This window comes from Phodopus roborovskii, unplaced genomic scaffold (assembly GCF_943737965.1).
Source record: "Phodopus roborovskii unplaced genomic scaffold, PHOROB, whole genome shotgun sequence".
In the NCBI taxonomy this organism is placed as follows: domain Eukaryota; kingdom Metazoa; phylum Chordata; class Mammalia; order Rodentia; family Cricetidae; genus Phodopus; species Phodopus roborovskii.
In genome coordinates this window covers 20,035,098-20,050,219 of record NW_026126448.1, presented here as the reverse complement: position 1 = coordinate 20,050,219, position 15,122 = coordinate 20,035,098, and the positions used below count along the sequence as shown (strand labels likewise).

Below are 15,122 nucleotides of genomic sequence, written 5' to 3'. Positions count from 1 at the left end.
TTCAATTAATAAGTTGTTTATTCTGGAAAAGCAAATCAAGTTCATATTCATATAAACACTGACATTACAAAGTACAGGGACAAGAGAAAGGAGGAGACAAACCCTCTACAAACCTGCTAACACTGTCTCACCCAGCATGACCACACCGCTCTGCCTACAGTCAATCATTAATAAGAAACACCACAGGTCAGGGTCTTCTCCAGAAGATACACTGCTTCTCTTTGAGACGGCAGGGAAAAGGGACCAGAAGTTGGGGTAGGAGGCTTTATTCTTTTGGCAGATCTTCTCAGTCATTATAGATATTGCTGCACTGTTAATAAAAAATATATGCTTCTCTGTAAAGCATTTAAAAAAAAAATCCAAGGATGAGATGGCTGAGGTCTCAGCTCAAGTATCTCCAAATACGTGTCGTCCATTCCCTGACTGTCCCCTGTGTTATTTCTTGGTTGTTTTCCGGATCAATGCCATTCTCTGAAAGGTGAAAGAAATGAACAGTTAACAAGGCTCCGAGTCAGGAGCTCTCTGGAACATCTAGATGCTGCTAGCAACAGCATGGTCTCTATCACTCTCCATCACAGGAGCAGCATGCAGGGTTGAGAGACAGTCAGAAGCCATTGGGCCCATCTCACAGACAGAGAGACCAGCTCTGCCCACCTGTGCCTGACATATTCACATGAAGCTCTCTCTCCCCACTAGGGTAGCCATTTAGATTACAACAGAAAGGATGCCAGGCTTGTCAAGAGGTCAGTACCCCTACTGGACTAAAGACTGGGACAACTGGTCCTCTATCAGTTCTCACACTGTCAAGAGGGACAGAGGACAGTGGCTAGTGTGAGGCATACATAGCCCAGAATGTCTGGCAGAACAGCCTGGGTACCTCTCAGCACAGGCTCAGCATACTTCATTGTTTGACCTGGGTGGTGTATGGTATTCAAACTGGCTTTCACTGAGGTGTGGGAGCAGGAGGGCACGCCCACAGAAATCTGGAATCAAGAGCTTTAAGTGAAGTTCATTACTGAAAGCCCCTGTTCTAAAGCACAGCAACATGGGGGCTGTCACTGTGTGGCCTCTGACCTCTAGCCTCTGGTGCAGAGAAGCTGGCTGCACAGGAGACTGACACTCCTGGAACACAGCTGCCTGCTCCGAGGTGCAGTTCTAGGGGCCAGCCCTGGCTGCCCCAGGATCCTGACCTGTTTATGAGCTTCTGTGGTGCAAGCTTTTTTGTAGGGCCGGATTTCCTCAGAGCCAAATCCTGGGATCCACATGTTCCACTGACGCTCTGCAAGGAAGACACAAACAGAGCTGAGGCTCCAGCTGGAGGGCAACGCAGGGCAGGCAAGCAGCACGGGCAGACCTGGACACCCACTGTACAGCACACAGCTTCTCCAAGGTTTCTTTACTGAGCTTAGTGCACACTAGGCAAGCGCACCCCCACAGAGCTATGTCCCCCAAGTCCTCTAACCCTTTTAATGTTAATTTTAAAAATTCTATTTATTAATGTTTGTTTATTTATTTTATATGCATGAGTGTTTTGTGATGGGAGATGCCATTATGTATATATGTTTCTCATACTGGTTAATGAATAAAGCATTGTTGGCCAATAGGAAAGCAAGATAGGAGGGACTAGGAGACAAGGAGGAAAGAGGAAGTAGGAAGGAAGGGTCAAGATGGAGAGTCTGGAGAAAGCAGAACTGCCAGTTGCCTCTCCCTGGTAAGACCACATGGAAATACATAGAAATGGGTTAATAATTAAGACAGAGCTAGCCGATAAGAAACTGGTAACTGGCCAACAGCATTATATCAAATACAGAGTCTCTGTGCTTATTTGGGGCTGGCGTGGCGGCGCGACAAGACCAGCGGCAGCGGGAGGAAAAACCTTACTCCTTATAGTTTTGCCTCCATGTATGTATGTGTACCATGTGCAAGCTTGTGTCCAAGGAGGCCAAAAGAGGGTGCTGGATCCCCAGGAAGGCTAAAGATACTTATGAATCACCATGTGGGCTCTGGGAATCCAATATGAGTCCTCAGGAACACTATTCAGTGCTCTTAACCACTGAGGAATCTCTCTAGCATCCTATGTTTTTATTGTTTTGAGGCAAATTTTGATATGCACCCTTGATTGAACTGAAATCACAGTGATCTGCCTGTGCACCTCTTAAGTGCTGGAATTATGGGTCTAAGACATCATCTGCTTTTGGCTATCTTACACTTTATGTTTTTAAATTTTTTTATTATATTTTTATTTATTTTATTTTTAGTCAAGCATAGTTACACAAAATTTTAGTCCCAGCACTAGGGAGGCAGAGACAGGTGGATCACTGTGAGGTCCAGGCCAGCCTGGGCTACAAAGTAAGACCCTTCCTAAAAAAGAAAAAACTATACACACTTATAAAATCACATTCAGAAGGATTTATACAGATTCCTTTCTATATCTTACCCTATTTTCATATTTAATAACAATGTGAGATAACTTTAAATAGAAAAATAGGTGTTATGTACACTATGACAGGCATAGAAATCTGACTCCTAACTTATCCCTAGTTGTATACACATGGGCCACTTTATACTCCATTAGTGTCCCCAAAGGTACAGACAACAGGATTCATTTTATAAAATTTATTTTACTTTGGACAGACCAACTACTTAAAACAAACTGAAGTTGTGTGAGTTACATATGTATGTACACATGTATAATGTATGTATGTATGTATGTGTATGTACATGTATACATGCCCCTGTGTATCTGGGGGGCCAGAGGACATCTAACGTCCTCCTCTATAACTCTTTACCTTCTTCCAAGATAGGGTCTGTCACTGAACCTGGGACACACTGCTTTCTAGCCAGGCTGGTTACTAGGACGTCCCAGCCATCCTCTTGTCTGTCTGACTCCCTAGGACTGAGATCCCAGGCATGCACAACCATAACTTTTTAATTTATATGGGTGCAGGAGACCCAAATCAGGTCATCATTCATCCATAGCAAGTGCCTTTCACCACTGAGCCATCTCCTTCGGCCCAAACAAAAACTTAGTGACTTTATCATCATATGCTACATCTAATACTCATAAATATAATGTGACTTATGCTTAGTTGTAGAATGTTCTATTTTTTCAGTGTATAAGCATAATCTGTAATTCTCACAGATACCTTCGATCCTCACTTTATGAAAAGGGAAATAGACTCTCAGAAATCAAGCTGAAAGAATAAGGTGGTCCAGGGGGCATCCCCTACCACAAAGGCTTTCTCTCTATTAGGTGCTGCTTCTGAATGGTAAATCCAAGGCCTGAAAGTCTGGTCTGGGCATGAGGGTTTCTCTGACATTTGCCCTCACAGTCCTCACAGACAATCACAGATACTTCAGGGAGAAATGAGACCACACACCTAGATGCAGCTGGACATCTTTAACCTCCAGGGTGCTGGATTTGCGATGCCGGGCAAGCTGACAGGCCGCTGTCACCACACTCTCAATGAAGTCATCGGCTATCTGCAGCAGCATCTGGAGAGGGGAAGTGAGGGAGAGTAACCATGTCACTGGCAGGGTAGGCTCCTATTTTTTGGGGACAGCTGTGTGCTTCCCCAATCACATATTGAGCCAGGCTTCCTGCCAGTAGGCCTGGAATCAGAATCTGGCTAGTGTGGATGAGGAATGACAAAAACATCACTCAGGTCAAGTATAGCTCATAGCTTTCTAGGATGGTTTCCATTGTTTCTGCTCAGTGGAGACTGATTCAAACAGTCGATACTCTTATGCTTTTTCCTGATTTAATTGCAAAATAAAAGTGATTCTTAAGCTGGGTAGAGCTGTATAGAGAAACCCTGTATAGAGAAAGTGTGTGGATTTAAATAATAGATAAAAGTAAAAAGACTTCAGGATTAGAACCTCACTTTGAAGGCTGAGTCTTGTCTCTCCTGCTATCTAGTTGCATAGCCATGAGCAAGTTTGTTTTAGTCTCAGCATCTTCCTTTAAAGACTGGGGACAAAAAGGCCTGGAGAGATGGTGACTGGGCTGTTAAGAACACTTCCTGCACAAGCGTGAAGACTATGGATCAGATCCCAGCAGCAGTGTAAGAAGCTGGGCATCACACTGAGGCCTGTAACCCCAGGTCTACAAGAAGCAGAGACAGGCGGATTGCTAGAGTTGCCTGAGAAAGGGTCAGTTCAGGGAGAGACATTGCCTCACAGGAACAGGCTGATATTGGTAGAGAACACCATATCAGGCAGCTCACAACCACCTGTAACTGCTTCCTCCAAAGGCACATGCCTTTGTCCCAGCACTTGGGAGGCAGAGGCAGGCCTGGCATGATTTCAAAACCAGCCTGTTCTACACAGCAAGCTCCAGGCCAGTCAGGCCAGTTGTGCTTACAGTGATACCCTGTCTCAAAAACACAAAAAGCTAGGCATGGTGCTCTTGCCTTCTTTAATCCTAACCCTTGGGAGATAGAAGCAAGCAGATAACTGTGAGTTCAAGGCCCTCAAGGGCTGCATAGTGAGACCCTGTCTCAAAAATAAACAATTAAATAAGTTTTTGGGTTTTTTTTTTTGTTTGTTTTTGTTTTTGTTTTTTTTTGAGACAGAGTTTCTCTATAAGAGCTCTGTATAGCTCCGTAGACCAGGCTGGCCTTGAACTCACAGAGATTAAAGACATGTGCTATTATGCCGCGCCCACCAGACAGGGTCTTATGTAGCCCAGGATGGCACTAAATTAATTCTCCTGCCTTTACCTCCTATATATTGGGATTACAGGTATGTGACTTCACATCCAATTTATCCTCAATCACTTTAAATTTTTATATTTAAGACTTGCGTAGTTGGCACATGCCTTTAATCCCAGCACTCAGGAGGCAGAGGCAAGCGGTTCTTCCGTGAATTTGAGGACAGCCTGGTTTACATAATGAGCTCCAGGACAGCCAAAGTTACATAGTGAGACTCTGTCTAAGAAAGGAAAACAAAAACAAAGACCCTATCTAGGGTTTTGGGAAATATATATGGTAAGAATCTATTTTCTGTACAGGAGGATTGTGAAGATAAGTAAAAGAAGAGAAATGTCAAACCTTTCATGTGACAGCATCAAGGAATTAGGGATCACTTTGTTGTTTGCTTTTTGTTTGTTGAGGCAGGATGTTTTGCCTGCATGTATATCTGTGCTTGGTGACTGTGGAGGCTAGAAGGTATCAGATTTCCTCAAGCTGCCACGTGAGCTGGGAACTGAACCCAGGTCTTCTGGAAGAGCAATCAGTACTCTTAACTGAAGAGCCATCTCTCCAGCCCCTTTATTTTCTTTCCAGATTTTTAAATGTAATGTGTACCAGTGTTTTGCCTGCATGTACATGTGTATCACATACTTTGATTCCACGGGAATCAAAAAAAGCCACTGGATGCCCTGGAACTTGTGTTACAGATAGTTGTGAACCACCGTGTGTGTGCTGGGAACCAAATCTGGGGCCTCTATAAGAAAGTACTCTTAAGCTGGGCAGTGTTCTGTTTACATGCATGCCTGCAGGCCAGAAGATAGCACCAGATCTCATTACATATGGTTGTGAGCCAAGATGTAGCTGCTGGAAATTGAACTCAGGACCTCTAGAATAGCAGCCAATACTCTTAACCGCTGAACCATCTCTCCAGCCACCAATATTTTTATGTTTTATTTGTGTTTTGTCTGCATGCATGTCCATATGAGAGTGTTGGATCCACTGGGACTGGAGTTACAGACAGTTGTGAGCTGCCATGTGGGTATTGGGAATTGAACCCTGATCTTCTGGGACAGCAGCCAGTGTTCTTAACCACTGAGTCATCTCCCCAGCCCCCAAAGTCTCCACTCTTAACTACCATGCTGTATCATCTGTGGTACCCAGTTCCACCTTACCTCCTCCACATCTTCATCCAGCTGCTCATTAGGATCCACCTCTCTGACTAAATCTTGTAATTTCTTCTTAGTCAACACCTAAGGTGAATTGAAGATGAGTCTTTTTAAGCATTAAGGCAGAAAACCTCATTACCCATTAAAGAAGACAGGCTGTCAAATTGTTGACATTAGTTCTAGCTCCCAGACAGCCCAACCTGGTGGTACAGCTGCAAAAGCACACTCAAGGTAAAAAGACAAGAGCAATTTTTCAGAGGGGAAGAAGGGAGAGTAGTCTGGAGTGGAGGTCAGCATGCAATTGTCAGGCAGTTTATTCAACTTTTTTTCTTTTTTCCTTTTTTTTTCTTTTTGAGATAGGGTTTTTCTGTGTAGCTTTGGAGCCTTTCAGGCTGGCCTCATTCATGGAGATCACCTATCTCTGACTCCCAAGTGCTGGGATTAAAGGTTTTTCTTCACAGTTTAGGGGTGTGTGTATGTGTGGGTGGGTGGGTGGGTGGGTGCTCGCTCATGAACACCACAGATGTGGAAGTAAGGAGATAACTTGCTAACTTGTGGAATTAGGATCTCTCCTTCTACCATATAGATTTGGGGATTGAACTCAGGTTATAAAACTTGGCAGCAAGTACCTTTACTGGTTGAGCCATCTTCCTAACCCTAAATTTTTTTGAGACAGGGTCCATAACTTGTTTTGTAGCAGAGGATGAGGAACTCCTGATCTTCCTTCTACCACCTCCCAAATGCTGTGATCGAAGGTGTGAGCCATCTTGCTGTTCTACAGTGACTTCCATAGTCAACACAGGATGGTCTCTGCTCAACCAACCCTTTCATGAGCAGCTCAACCAGCCCCTCTATCCACTCCCTTCAATATCTCCTTATCCATCCTATTCAGCTTATAAGATCCAAGGCAAAGGATTTTACTTTGTTCCTTCTTTATCTTTCTTTTGGGTTTTCGAGACAGGGTTTCAATGTACAGCCCTGGCTGTCCTGGAACTCAGCACTGCAGACAAGGCTAACATTGAACTTAAAGATCTGCCTGCCTCTGCCTCCCAGCTTTATACTTTTTTTTTTTTTTTTTAATTAATGGCAAGAAAAAAATAAATGAATCCTCTTATTTTAGAAATAAGGAGCCCATGTATTATATAGATCACTCAAAATATCTGCTATTGCTGAGTGTAGTGACTCAGTCTTGTAACCCCAGCCCTTGGGAGGATGAGGCAGGGAGATTGCCCATGACTTTGATGCTGCCTGGGGCTACATCTTTGCGGTTCAGTCACCCTGGGCTACACTAAAACACTAGCTCAACAAAACAAAATCCTAGCCACCTGCCCTATAAAAGTTTGTTATTACATGTGTTTATAAGGACACACACACACACACAGTCATATATAAAAACTGATACTGTAGTCAATTCAATAAAAATGCTATTCCAGAGGGAAAGACCTTTTTCTTTATTTTATTCTTTCCCCCACCTCCCTTTTGGTTTTTTGAGGAAAGGTTACTCTGTGTAGTTCTGGCTGTCCTGGAACTCACTCTGTAGACCAGGCTGGCCTTGAACTCACAAGAGATCTGTTGGCCTCTGCCTCCCAAGTCCTGGGATTAAACTTATGGGCCACCATGGTTCAGCTTGGAAGACTTTTTAACAGAGAGAAAGAGCTCCTGTTTATGTCTACCTCTGTACAGAGGGGCTACAGAGAAGCAAGGTTAAGAGGTACCTGATTGTTTTCAGGACTAAGACGACCGCCTGTCCCAGGAGTGCCTGGTATCTTTACCACAGTGGTGCTATTGGCCATGGAGCCTTGTGGAGGGGTGCTGGCTGGCTCTGGTTTTACAGATGAGAAATTGGAGAGGTTGATTAGGGCTGAGGGGCCAAACTGGTTCATAATCTGCCGAGCTTTGGACTTCAGCTCATAGAGCTTATCAAGATCCTGCTTCTTTTTGGAGCTGTGAGGACCAAGGCCAATTAGCTGGAGAAGGAAACAGAGACACCAGAGTTACTCTAGAACATGTGCAGGATGAGATCTGTCAAGATCTGTTGGTCTTGAGTCTTCGGTGTATTCAGGAGGGTGATTACTTCATAGAGACACAAAAACGGAGAGAATGAAGAATATGCTTTGCTCTCACCTGGTTTTAGAAACCATCTTGTCTCCAAAGTCGAAATGAAATAGTTCACAAAATTGAAATGGGGGGAAAGTAAATGAAATGAGGAATCTTGCTTTCAAAGTAAACTGGAATAAGCAAGACATTTTTAAGGAATTCATACAAGCAGAATACTGGGTTAAGTACTTACATGCATTATTTTAAGTATGAAATAATGTTAATTTCAAATAAATAGCAAAATCACATACTTAAAACTCAGTCATAAAGCTTAATGATTAGTTCATTTTCAAGACATGTTGAAGCATTTCAAAACATGCTTATGTTCAAGGCCGGGCTCTGCCCAGGAAACACAACTTTTAGCAACTGTTAAAAGCTCTGCTTTATCATAAAAAACTTTGTCCCCTTTGTGAAGACATGCTGAGACTTCTGCCTAAAGCAGCTGCAACTCCTATTAGAGCCATAGGCTGACTCTGTGAACAATGGCTGTGGTATCATGACCAGAAGCACATTCACTAAGTTCTGCCCACAGTGGCCTCAAGGAGTTTACTTACTGCTATCTGAGTGTCTAGATCTTTAATTACATCAGCAACAGCTGTAAGCCCGGTGTAATGAGAGGCAGCCATTTTCAAAAGCTACCTGTAAACAAATAACTAGCATCAAGTACCACCCCTGCCACAGAAGTATTCCAGTTGTGTGGCATGGTGTAACATTACCAACCAGGATCCAGCTGAAAATGCAAGGCAGTGGTAGAGAGCTTGCTTAGTATGTGTGAGGCCCTGGGTTTCATTACTCCATCAGGACAGTATTATAAAGTCAGGTGTGGCATGCTTTTAATCCTAGCACTTGGGAGGCAGAGGCAAGGGGTTCTCTGGGAGTTCAAGCCTGGTCTACAATGTGAGTTCCAGGATAGCCAGAGCTGTTACACAGAAAAAACCCTGTCTCCTAAACAAAGTTCTGCCTCTCCCGTTCTCTACCTCTCCTCATCACACAAGCGAAGGCACTCAGAACATGTGTACAGCTGGGCAGTGGTGGAACTCTATTGATCAGGCTGTCTTAGAACTCACAGGGGTCCATCTGCCTCTGCCTCCCAAGTGCTGGAATTTAAAGGTGTGCTCAATCACTCCCAGGAACAAAAATCAGTATATTAAAAAGTTTTGCCCATCTTGGTATTAACTCACTATGATACCCATGTATTATAATCATTCATTTTGTTTTATTTCTTATTTTTGTAATTGTTGTTTGTTTTTAGATAGGGTATCACTCTGTAACCCAGGTTGCCTTGGAAATTTACTATGGGACAACTGAACTCATGGACAATCTTCCTGCTTTAGCCTCCCAAATGGCGGCATTACAGGCCCAAACCCTAAGAACCAGTTCTTTTCTCAGTCTTGTTATGGACCCCTGCAGTCCAAACTGACTTTGAATTTGGGGTAATTCTCCTGCCTCACCCCTCCCCACTCTAAGTATTAATATACAGATGTGGACTACCATACCCCACTTATGTAATCATTTTTACAACTAGAGAATTTTTTCTAAAATATTTATTTCTTTTTTATGTTGAGGAAGGGGCAGGCATATGTCATAGTGCATACGGAGGGAGGGCAGGGAACAACTTGGAGGAGTTTGTTCTCTTATTTCACCATGCTGGAGGCTAGGATTGGCAGCACTTTTATTCTCTGAGACATCTTACTGGCTCTAATGAGTAGAGTTGTTTTTGAGGGTCGTTTGTTTGTTTGTTTGTTTGTTTTTAAGGGTAGGATGTTTTGCCTAGTATGTATGAGGCTACACTTTGATCTTCTGCCCAAGTAGGGATGAGTGAGGAAGATGTCTGCAATCCCAGATACTTGAAAACCAGGCAGGAACATTACTTGGGCCCAGCTGTTCAAGGGCAGTCTGGACCACATTGTACAATCCCACCACAAATTTTAAAAATATATACCTTGACTATAATACCAGCACTTTGGAGATGGAGGCAGGAAGTTCAAGATAGTCTTGGACTACATAGTCAGGTCATGGCTAGCCTAGGCTAAATAAGACAGTGTGGGGGAAAAAAAAAGATCAAGAAAATAATAAAAGGAACAGTGAATTGAAAAATGGTAATAGCACTGATAGGCCTTTAATACCAGCACTTGGGAGGCAGGGGCACTCAGATCTTTGTAAGTTCAAGGCCAGCAAGAGCTGCGGGAGAGGGGAGAAAGAAAACAAAAATGATAATAGCAAAGTCTGCAGGAGGCATATAGGTAGTACTGTGGGAAACCTAAGTCAAGTGAGCTAGGTGCCATCTTTGACCCTCTGACTCCAGTTCTACATCTGTTTTAGCAGCTGAACCAGTGCAAATTCTGATGTCCTTTCAAGCTTTTACAATTAAGCCCATCTGTGAATATTTCAAGATGTATTGTCTAACACACCTGTTTAACAGTGCAGAATACAATTTGCTGATGTTGGGTTAGAGATGTAGCTGTTGGTGGAGTGTTTGCCTAGCATATGTGAGGACCTGGGTTGGACACCCAGTACCACATCAGCTTGGTAAAGTGGCACATGCCCGTTATCCCAGTATTCACAGGACCAGAAGTTCAGTCATCCTTGGCTATAGAGTTTGAGACCAGACTGGGTTAGTGACCCTGACTCAGAAAAGAAGACTGTAGGGGGCTGGAGAGGTGGCTCAGTGGTTAAGAGTACATTTGCTCTTTTAAGACAACCTGAATTAAGTTCCTAGCACTTACATCAAGTACCTCATAACTACCCAAAACTCTCAGCATCAGGGGTATTTGACTCCTCTGATCTCTAGAGGCACCTGCATTCACCTACACACGCGCACAAAGTATTTTGCAAATATATGTAAGATTCTAACTTATCAATAAATTATCACTAATTAAACTAATAAGCTGGGCATTGTAGTGCACACCTGTAATCCCAGCATTCAAGAAATTAAGGCAGGGAGGAGTGATGGGCAAAGTTCCAGGGGACCCAATGCCCTTTCCAGAACTCTGGCAGAACCTGGCACATATGTATATAAACATATATTGAGGCAAAAAATACTCAACATATAAAAAACAAATTTCTAGGTATGGTGGTAAATTCCTTTAATCCCAGCATTTAGGAGGAAGAGGCTGGTGGGTCTGAGTTAGAGGCAGCCTGGTCTACAGAGTTTCAGGACAACAAAGATTTGGAAATATCTTGTCTCAATGCCATTTCCCAAATAACGAATGCATAAATAAATACAAATAAAGAAACATATAAAGAAGGGACTGTAGACATAGATGGCTCAGGGGTTAAGAGCACTGACTGCTTTTCCAGAGGACCTGGGTTCAATTCCCAGTACCCATATGGCAGTTCATTACTATCTATAAGTCCAGTACCAGGGGACCTGCCACTCACCCATGGAAAAATACCAGGGAGTTCCAGGATAGGCTCCAAAGCCACAAAGAATCCATCTGGAAAAAAAAAAACAAAAACCAAACCAAACCCAAAAAAAAAACCATCACTCACTGGTGGCAAACACCTTTAATCCCAGCACTTGGGAGGCAGAGGCAAGTAGATCTCTGTGAGTTCCGAGGCCAGCTTGGTCTACAGAGTGAGTTCCAGGTCAGTCAGGGCTACACAGAAAACCATGTCTTGAAAAAAAAAAAAAAAAAAAAAAAAAAAACTTTGTTCCTTTATTTATTAACTCTGTGCACATGTGGTCAGAGGATAATTTTGGGAGTTGGTTCTCTCCTTCCACCTTGTAGGACTCAGAGATCATCGACCTTGGTGGCAATCACCTTTACTAGAAGAGCCGTCTCACCCGACTTTTTCCTTGAGACATAGTCTCATGTTGACACTGAACTCCTGATCTTCCTGCCTCCCCCTCCAAAATCATGGGATTGCAGGCAAGCATCATGACACCAGGGCTGTTATCCCGGTGTCCACAACATCTAGTGCATGCCAGCAGTTAACTGGAAAGTTACTCTGATTACATACACCTTACTCTATTGCAAGGAAAGAGTCTATAAATGTTCCTTTTTCCTTGAATGCTTATGCTTCTGTGAAAATACAGGAATTAGATCTCAAATACTACACTATAGAAGTATGCTAAAAGTTAGTCTTTGACATTAAAGGAAGTTAAGAAGATGAAGAGGCTGGGTGTAATAGTGCAGCCTTTAATCCCATCACTCCAGAGGCAGAGGTAAGTGGACCTAGAGTTTGAGGCCAGTCTGGTCTACATAGCAATTTCCAGGCTAGGGGTAGCTAAATCGTTGGGGGAGGAGGGGTGGGACAAAGGAGGAGAGGGGTGTTTCCATTCAAGGGCAGGTTTTGTATAACCTTTCTATTTTGTTGACACACAGTAGACAAGGAGGGGAATCGAATTAGAAAAGTTTTAGGGGCACATCTGGGGCTAAAGCACGCAGCGCTATGCCATTTAGACAAAGTTTTTAATCTCCTTGAACATACTAAAATGTACAATACCTAACTGTGGAGCTGTGATAATGAGGTGATGGATTGCTTGAAAGTGCTTAAGTTGCTGGGTGTGGTGGCACACACCTTTAATCCCAGCATTTGGGAGGCAGAGACAAGGAATGATTTCTAAGTTCGAGGTCACCATTGAGTGCCAGGACAGATAGAACTCCACAAAGAAACCCTGCCTCGAAAACAAAACAAAAAGTGCCTGATTCATCTGAGCAGGTTTCAGTCATGGATATTATGAAGGGAAATGGCTGGGTCCAAGTCACACTTCTAAAAGCAAGCCCTAGAAAATGTTCCTGCTTAATGAGAAATAAATAAAAAGAACATCAAAGATTCAACTCCTCACTTATGACACTTACTGTATCCATGTCAATGCTATAATAGTAACCAAAGTATAAAATCTGCACAAAATGCCCCTTCTGAGTTTGAGGATAGAGATTCTAAAAGCATTTATTCAAGTAATTTGAACCAAGTATCTCTTATTTGCTGCACACAGAAAAGCACTAAATAACCTAAGAATTGGCTCAACGAGACCCTAAGCCTTCTTTGGACCTCCTTTCCTTAAAGGTAAAAGAATTCAAAGTGATCTTTCGCTGCTCTTCCATCTATGACAGTCGGTACAGAGATCTGTGCTCAATAGGGTTGAATGAAACGAGGCTTAAAGCACTTAATCAAGTATATAACTGGGTTCAAACTGCTTCCAATTTCACATCTGATTCACAATAATGAAGAAAAACGAAGATGTTTCATGTGGGTTTTCTAGATTGAGTACCTGACACAAGAAAAGCCTAGCTGCAAAAAGCCAAATAGGCAGCGCCAAGAAGTCTTCCCCCAAATATCTTTTATCCCTCTGGATACAGAGAACAGATTGCTAAATCTTTTCAAACCACTTTCTCTTAAAGGCTTATATCTCCCAACCACGGCCCCATAGAGCCTTCACTTTTAAGAGCTCGGTCCTCACAGCCTTATCCCTTCAGGAACTCTGGTCCAAAAGCCCCGATTCCGTCCCTAAAGAAGCCCCAGTCCTAACTGCCCGTTTTATTCCCTCCCAAATACAAGTCTTCTCTGCTCGCTTCTCTCTCCGGTCCCGAAGTCTTTGCTGCCCTGTTTCTGAATCCTCAGGAGCTGGGACTTTGCTGTCCCGCTTCTGTCTCTTAGGAGCCAGAGTCCTCTCGCTGCTTCACTTTTACCTCTCTGGAGCCCGTGTCTTCACGCCCCGTTTCGTTCCTACCCTCGCCTCCTAAAAAGTACGGGTCCTCACCATCCAGTCCCTCTCAGACGGCTTTCCCTCAGCTGCTGCAGAACTCACAAACCTGGTTCCCTAAGTCTCGTTCAGAGCCCTAGTCCCCAACAGCCGCTGCTTCTGCGAGCCCGAACCCCTCAAGTCCCGTCCCAAGAGCCTGGCTCCTCACAGCCCCGTCTCTTCCACAACCTAGTTCTTCCAGCACTGACCCGCTGTGGGTCTGGGTCCTGACGCCCTCCTCCCGCTCTTCGTCCTCAACTGCCAGGGCCCAAGACTCACAGGCAGCAGCGTCTATCTCCCCATGATATGCGGAGACTGCCCCAGTGAAGCTTTCGTCTCAGCAGCCGGTCCGACTGCGCGGCCCTCCCCAAGCACTTCCGGCACCGCTCCCCGCCTCCAACCCGGAAACGCGCGGCTCTTCCGGCCGCCGGGCGCGCGCCTGCCTCGCGCAGGCGCAGACGTCATTTCGACACGTGGTTGAGCTGTGAGGCTGGCGCTGGGCTTAGCTAGCTGGTCGTGCTTTCTCCTGCATGCCTCTGGCTGTTGGCGTGGGCGAGCTCTGCATCCCCTACCTCGGTGTGGATCCCTGCCCTAGATGTTTCTTAACCGAATCATATCTTTCAGTAGCGTGACCGGCCTCGGATGGCCTCCCAAGTCGCCATTTTTGGTTGGTGCCTTTGTCGTGCTATGAGGACAGGATCGCAGTTCCGTATAGATACCAACTATGCGACTCCCAACAGGGGAGTTAGCACGAGAACTTGGGGACTAGAAAGGCTGGTTGTGCTCGTTAAATTGCAGTTTAAAACAGTGAGCGAGAGCTATCTGAGGAACTGGTTAAATCCCCCACTGCAGTATCGTGTAATCGTGGAGGACACCTGTGCGAAATTTGCCAAGATTCTTCCCAAGAGATGCAGGGTCTCAACTTGAACTGAGAATTCACTCCAAAGTCTGCTGTGGTCCTGTAACCATTAAGCTCTGAGCTTTGAGGTTCTTTTTAATCCATTAAATGCTTAGGGACAACTCGGTCTTTATTTTACCCTGTTCCAGATATACTAGGTATGTAAACAACATGTATACATTTTCAGCACCTGACAGGGTTCTCAGTAAAATGGAGATCCCACAAACAAATGTATAGAATTCATCCTCGGGAATGGGAGAGAGCTTCCCCGATCGGTTCCCTGTTTTTATCTTATCCTCACGCTATCGGTCTCACCCAAAGTACTAGATGCTTTTTCTTTCTTCTTATTGGATTTAATTTGTGTGAATGTAGCCAAAACACACACACACATATGCACGCCTTGTACACAAAGAGGTCAGAAGAGGGTATCTGAAGCCTTAGAACGAAAGTTACAGATGATTGTGAGCCACCATGTGACTGCTGAGATTAAACCCTGGGTCCTTTGCAGGAGCAAGTGCTCCAAACCATTAGACCATCTCCAGCCCTAACCTTATTTTCTGTCATGGTCTTTAGAGTTTGGC

General features: G+C 44.2%; 1 protein-coding gene across 3 annotated transcripts; it reads right to left on the bottom strand.

Annotated features, from left to right (window-relative positions):
• On the bottom strand, positions 1-14,068 carry Taf12 (TATA-box binding protein associated factor 12). 3 transcript variants are annotated; one of them, XM_051188980.1, is made up of 7 exons: positions 13,923-14,038; positions 8,509-8,593; positions 7,573-7,824; positions 5,864-5,941; positions 3,381-3,495; positions 1,191-1,279; positions 1-471 (listed from the first exon to the last, which is right to left on the bottom strand). In XM_051188980.1, the coding sequence occupies exons 2-7, from the start codon at positions 8,578-8,580 to the stop codon at positions 436-438; spliced, it is 642 nt and encodes a 213-aa protein (XP_051044937.1). In that variant the 5' UTR covers positions 8,581-8,593; positions 13,923-14,038; the 3' UTR covers positions 1-435. The 3 variants fall into 3 exon arrangements, with proteins under 3 accessions (XP_051044937.1, XP_051044936.1, XP_051044935.1); XM_051188979.1 differs by lacking the exon at positions 8,509-8,593 and having other exon boundaries at positions 13,923-14,068; XM_051188978.1 differs by lacking the exon at positions 8,509-8,593 and having other exon boundaries at positions 13,853-14,035.
• Between the last annotated feature and the right edge of the window lie 1,054 nt (positions 14,069-15,122).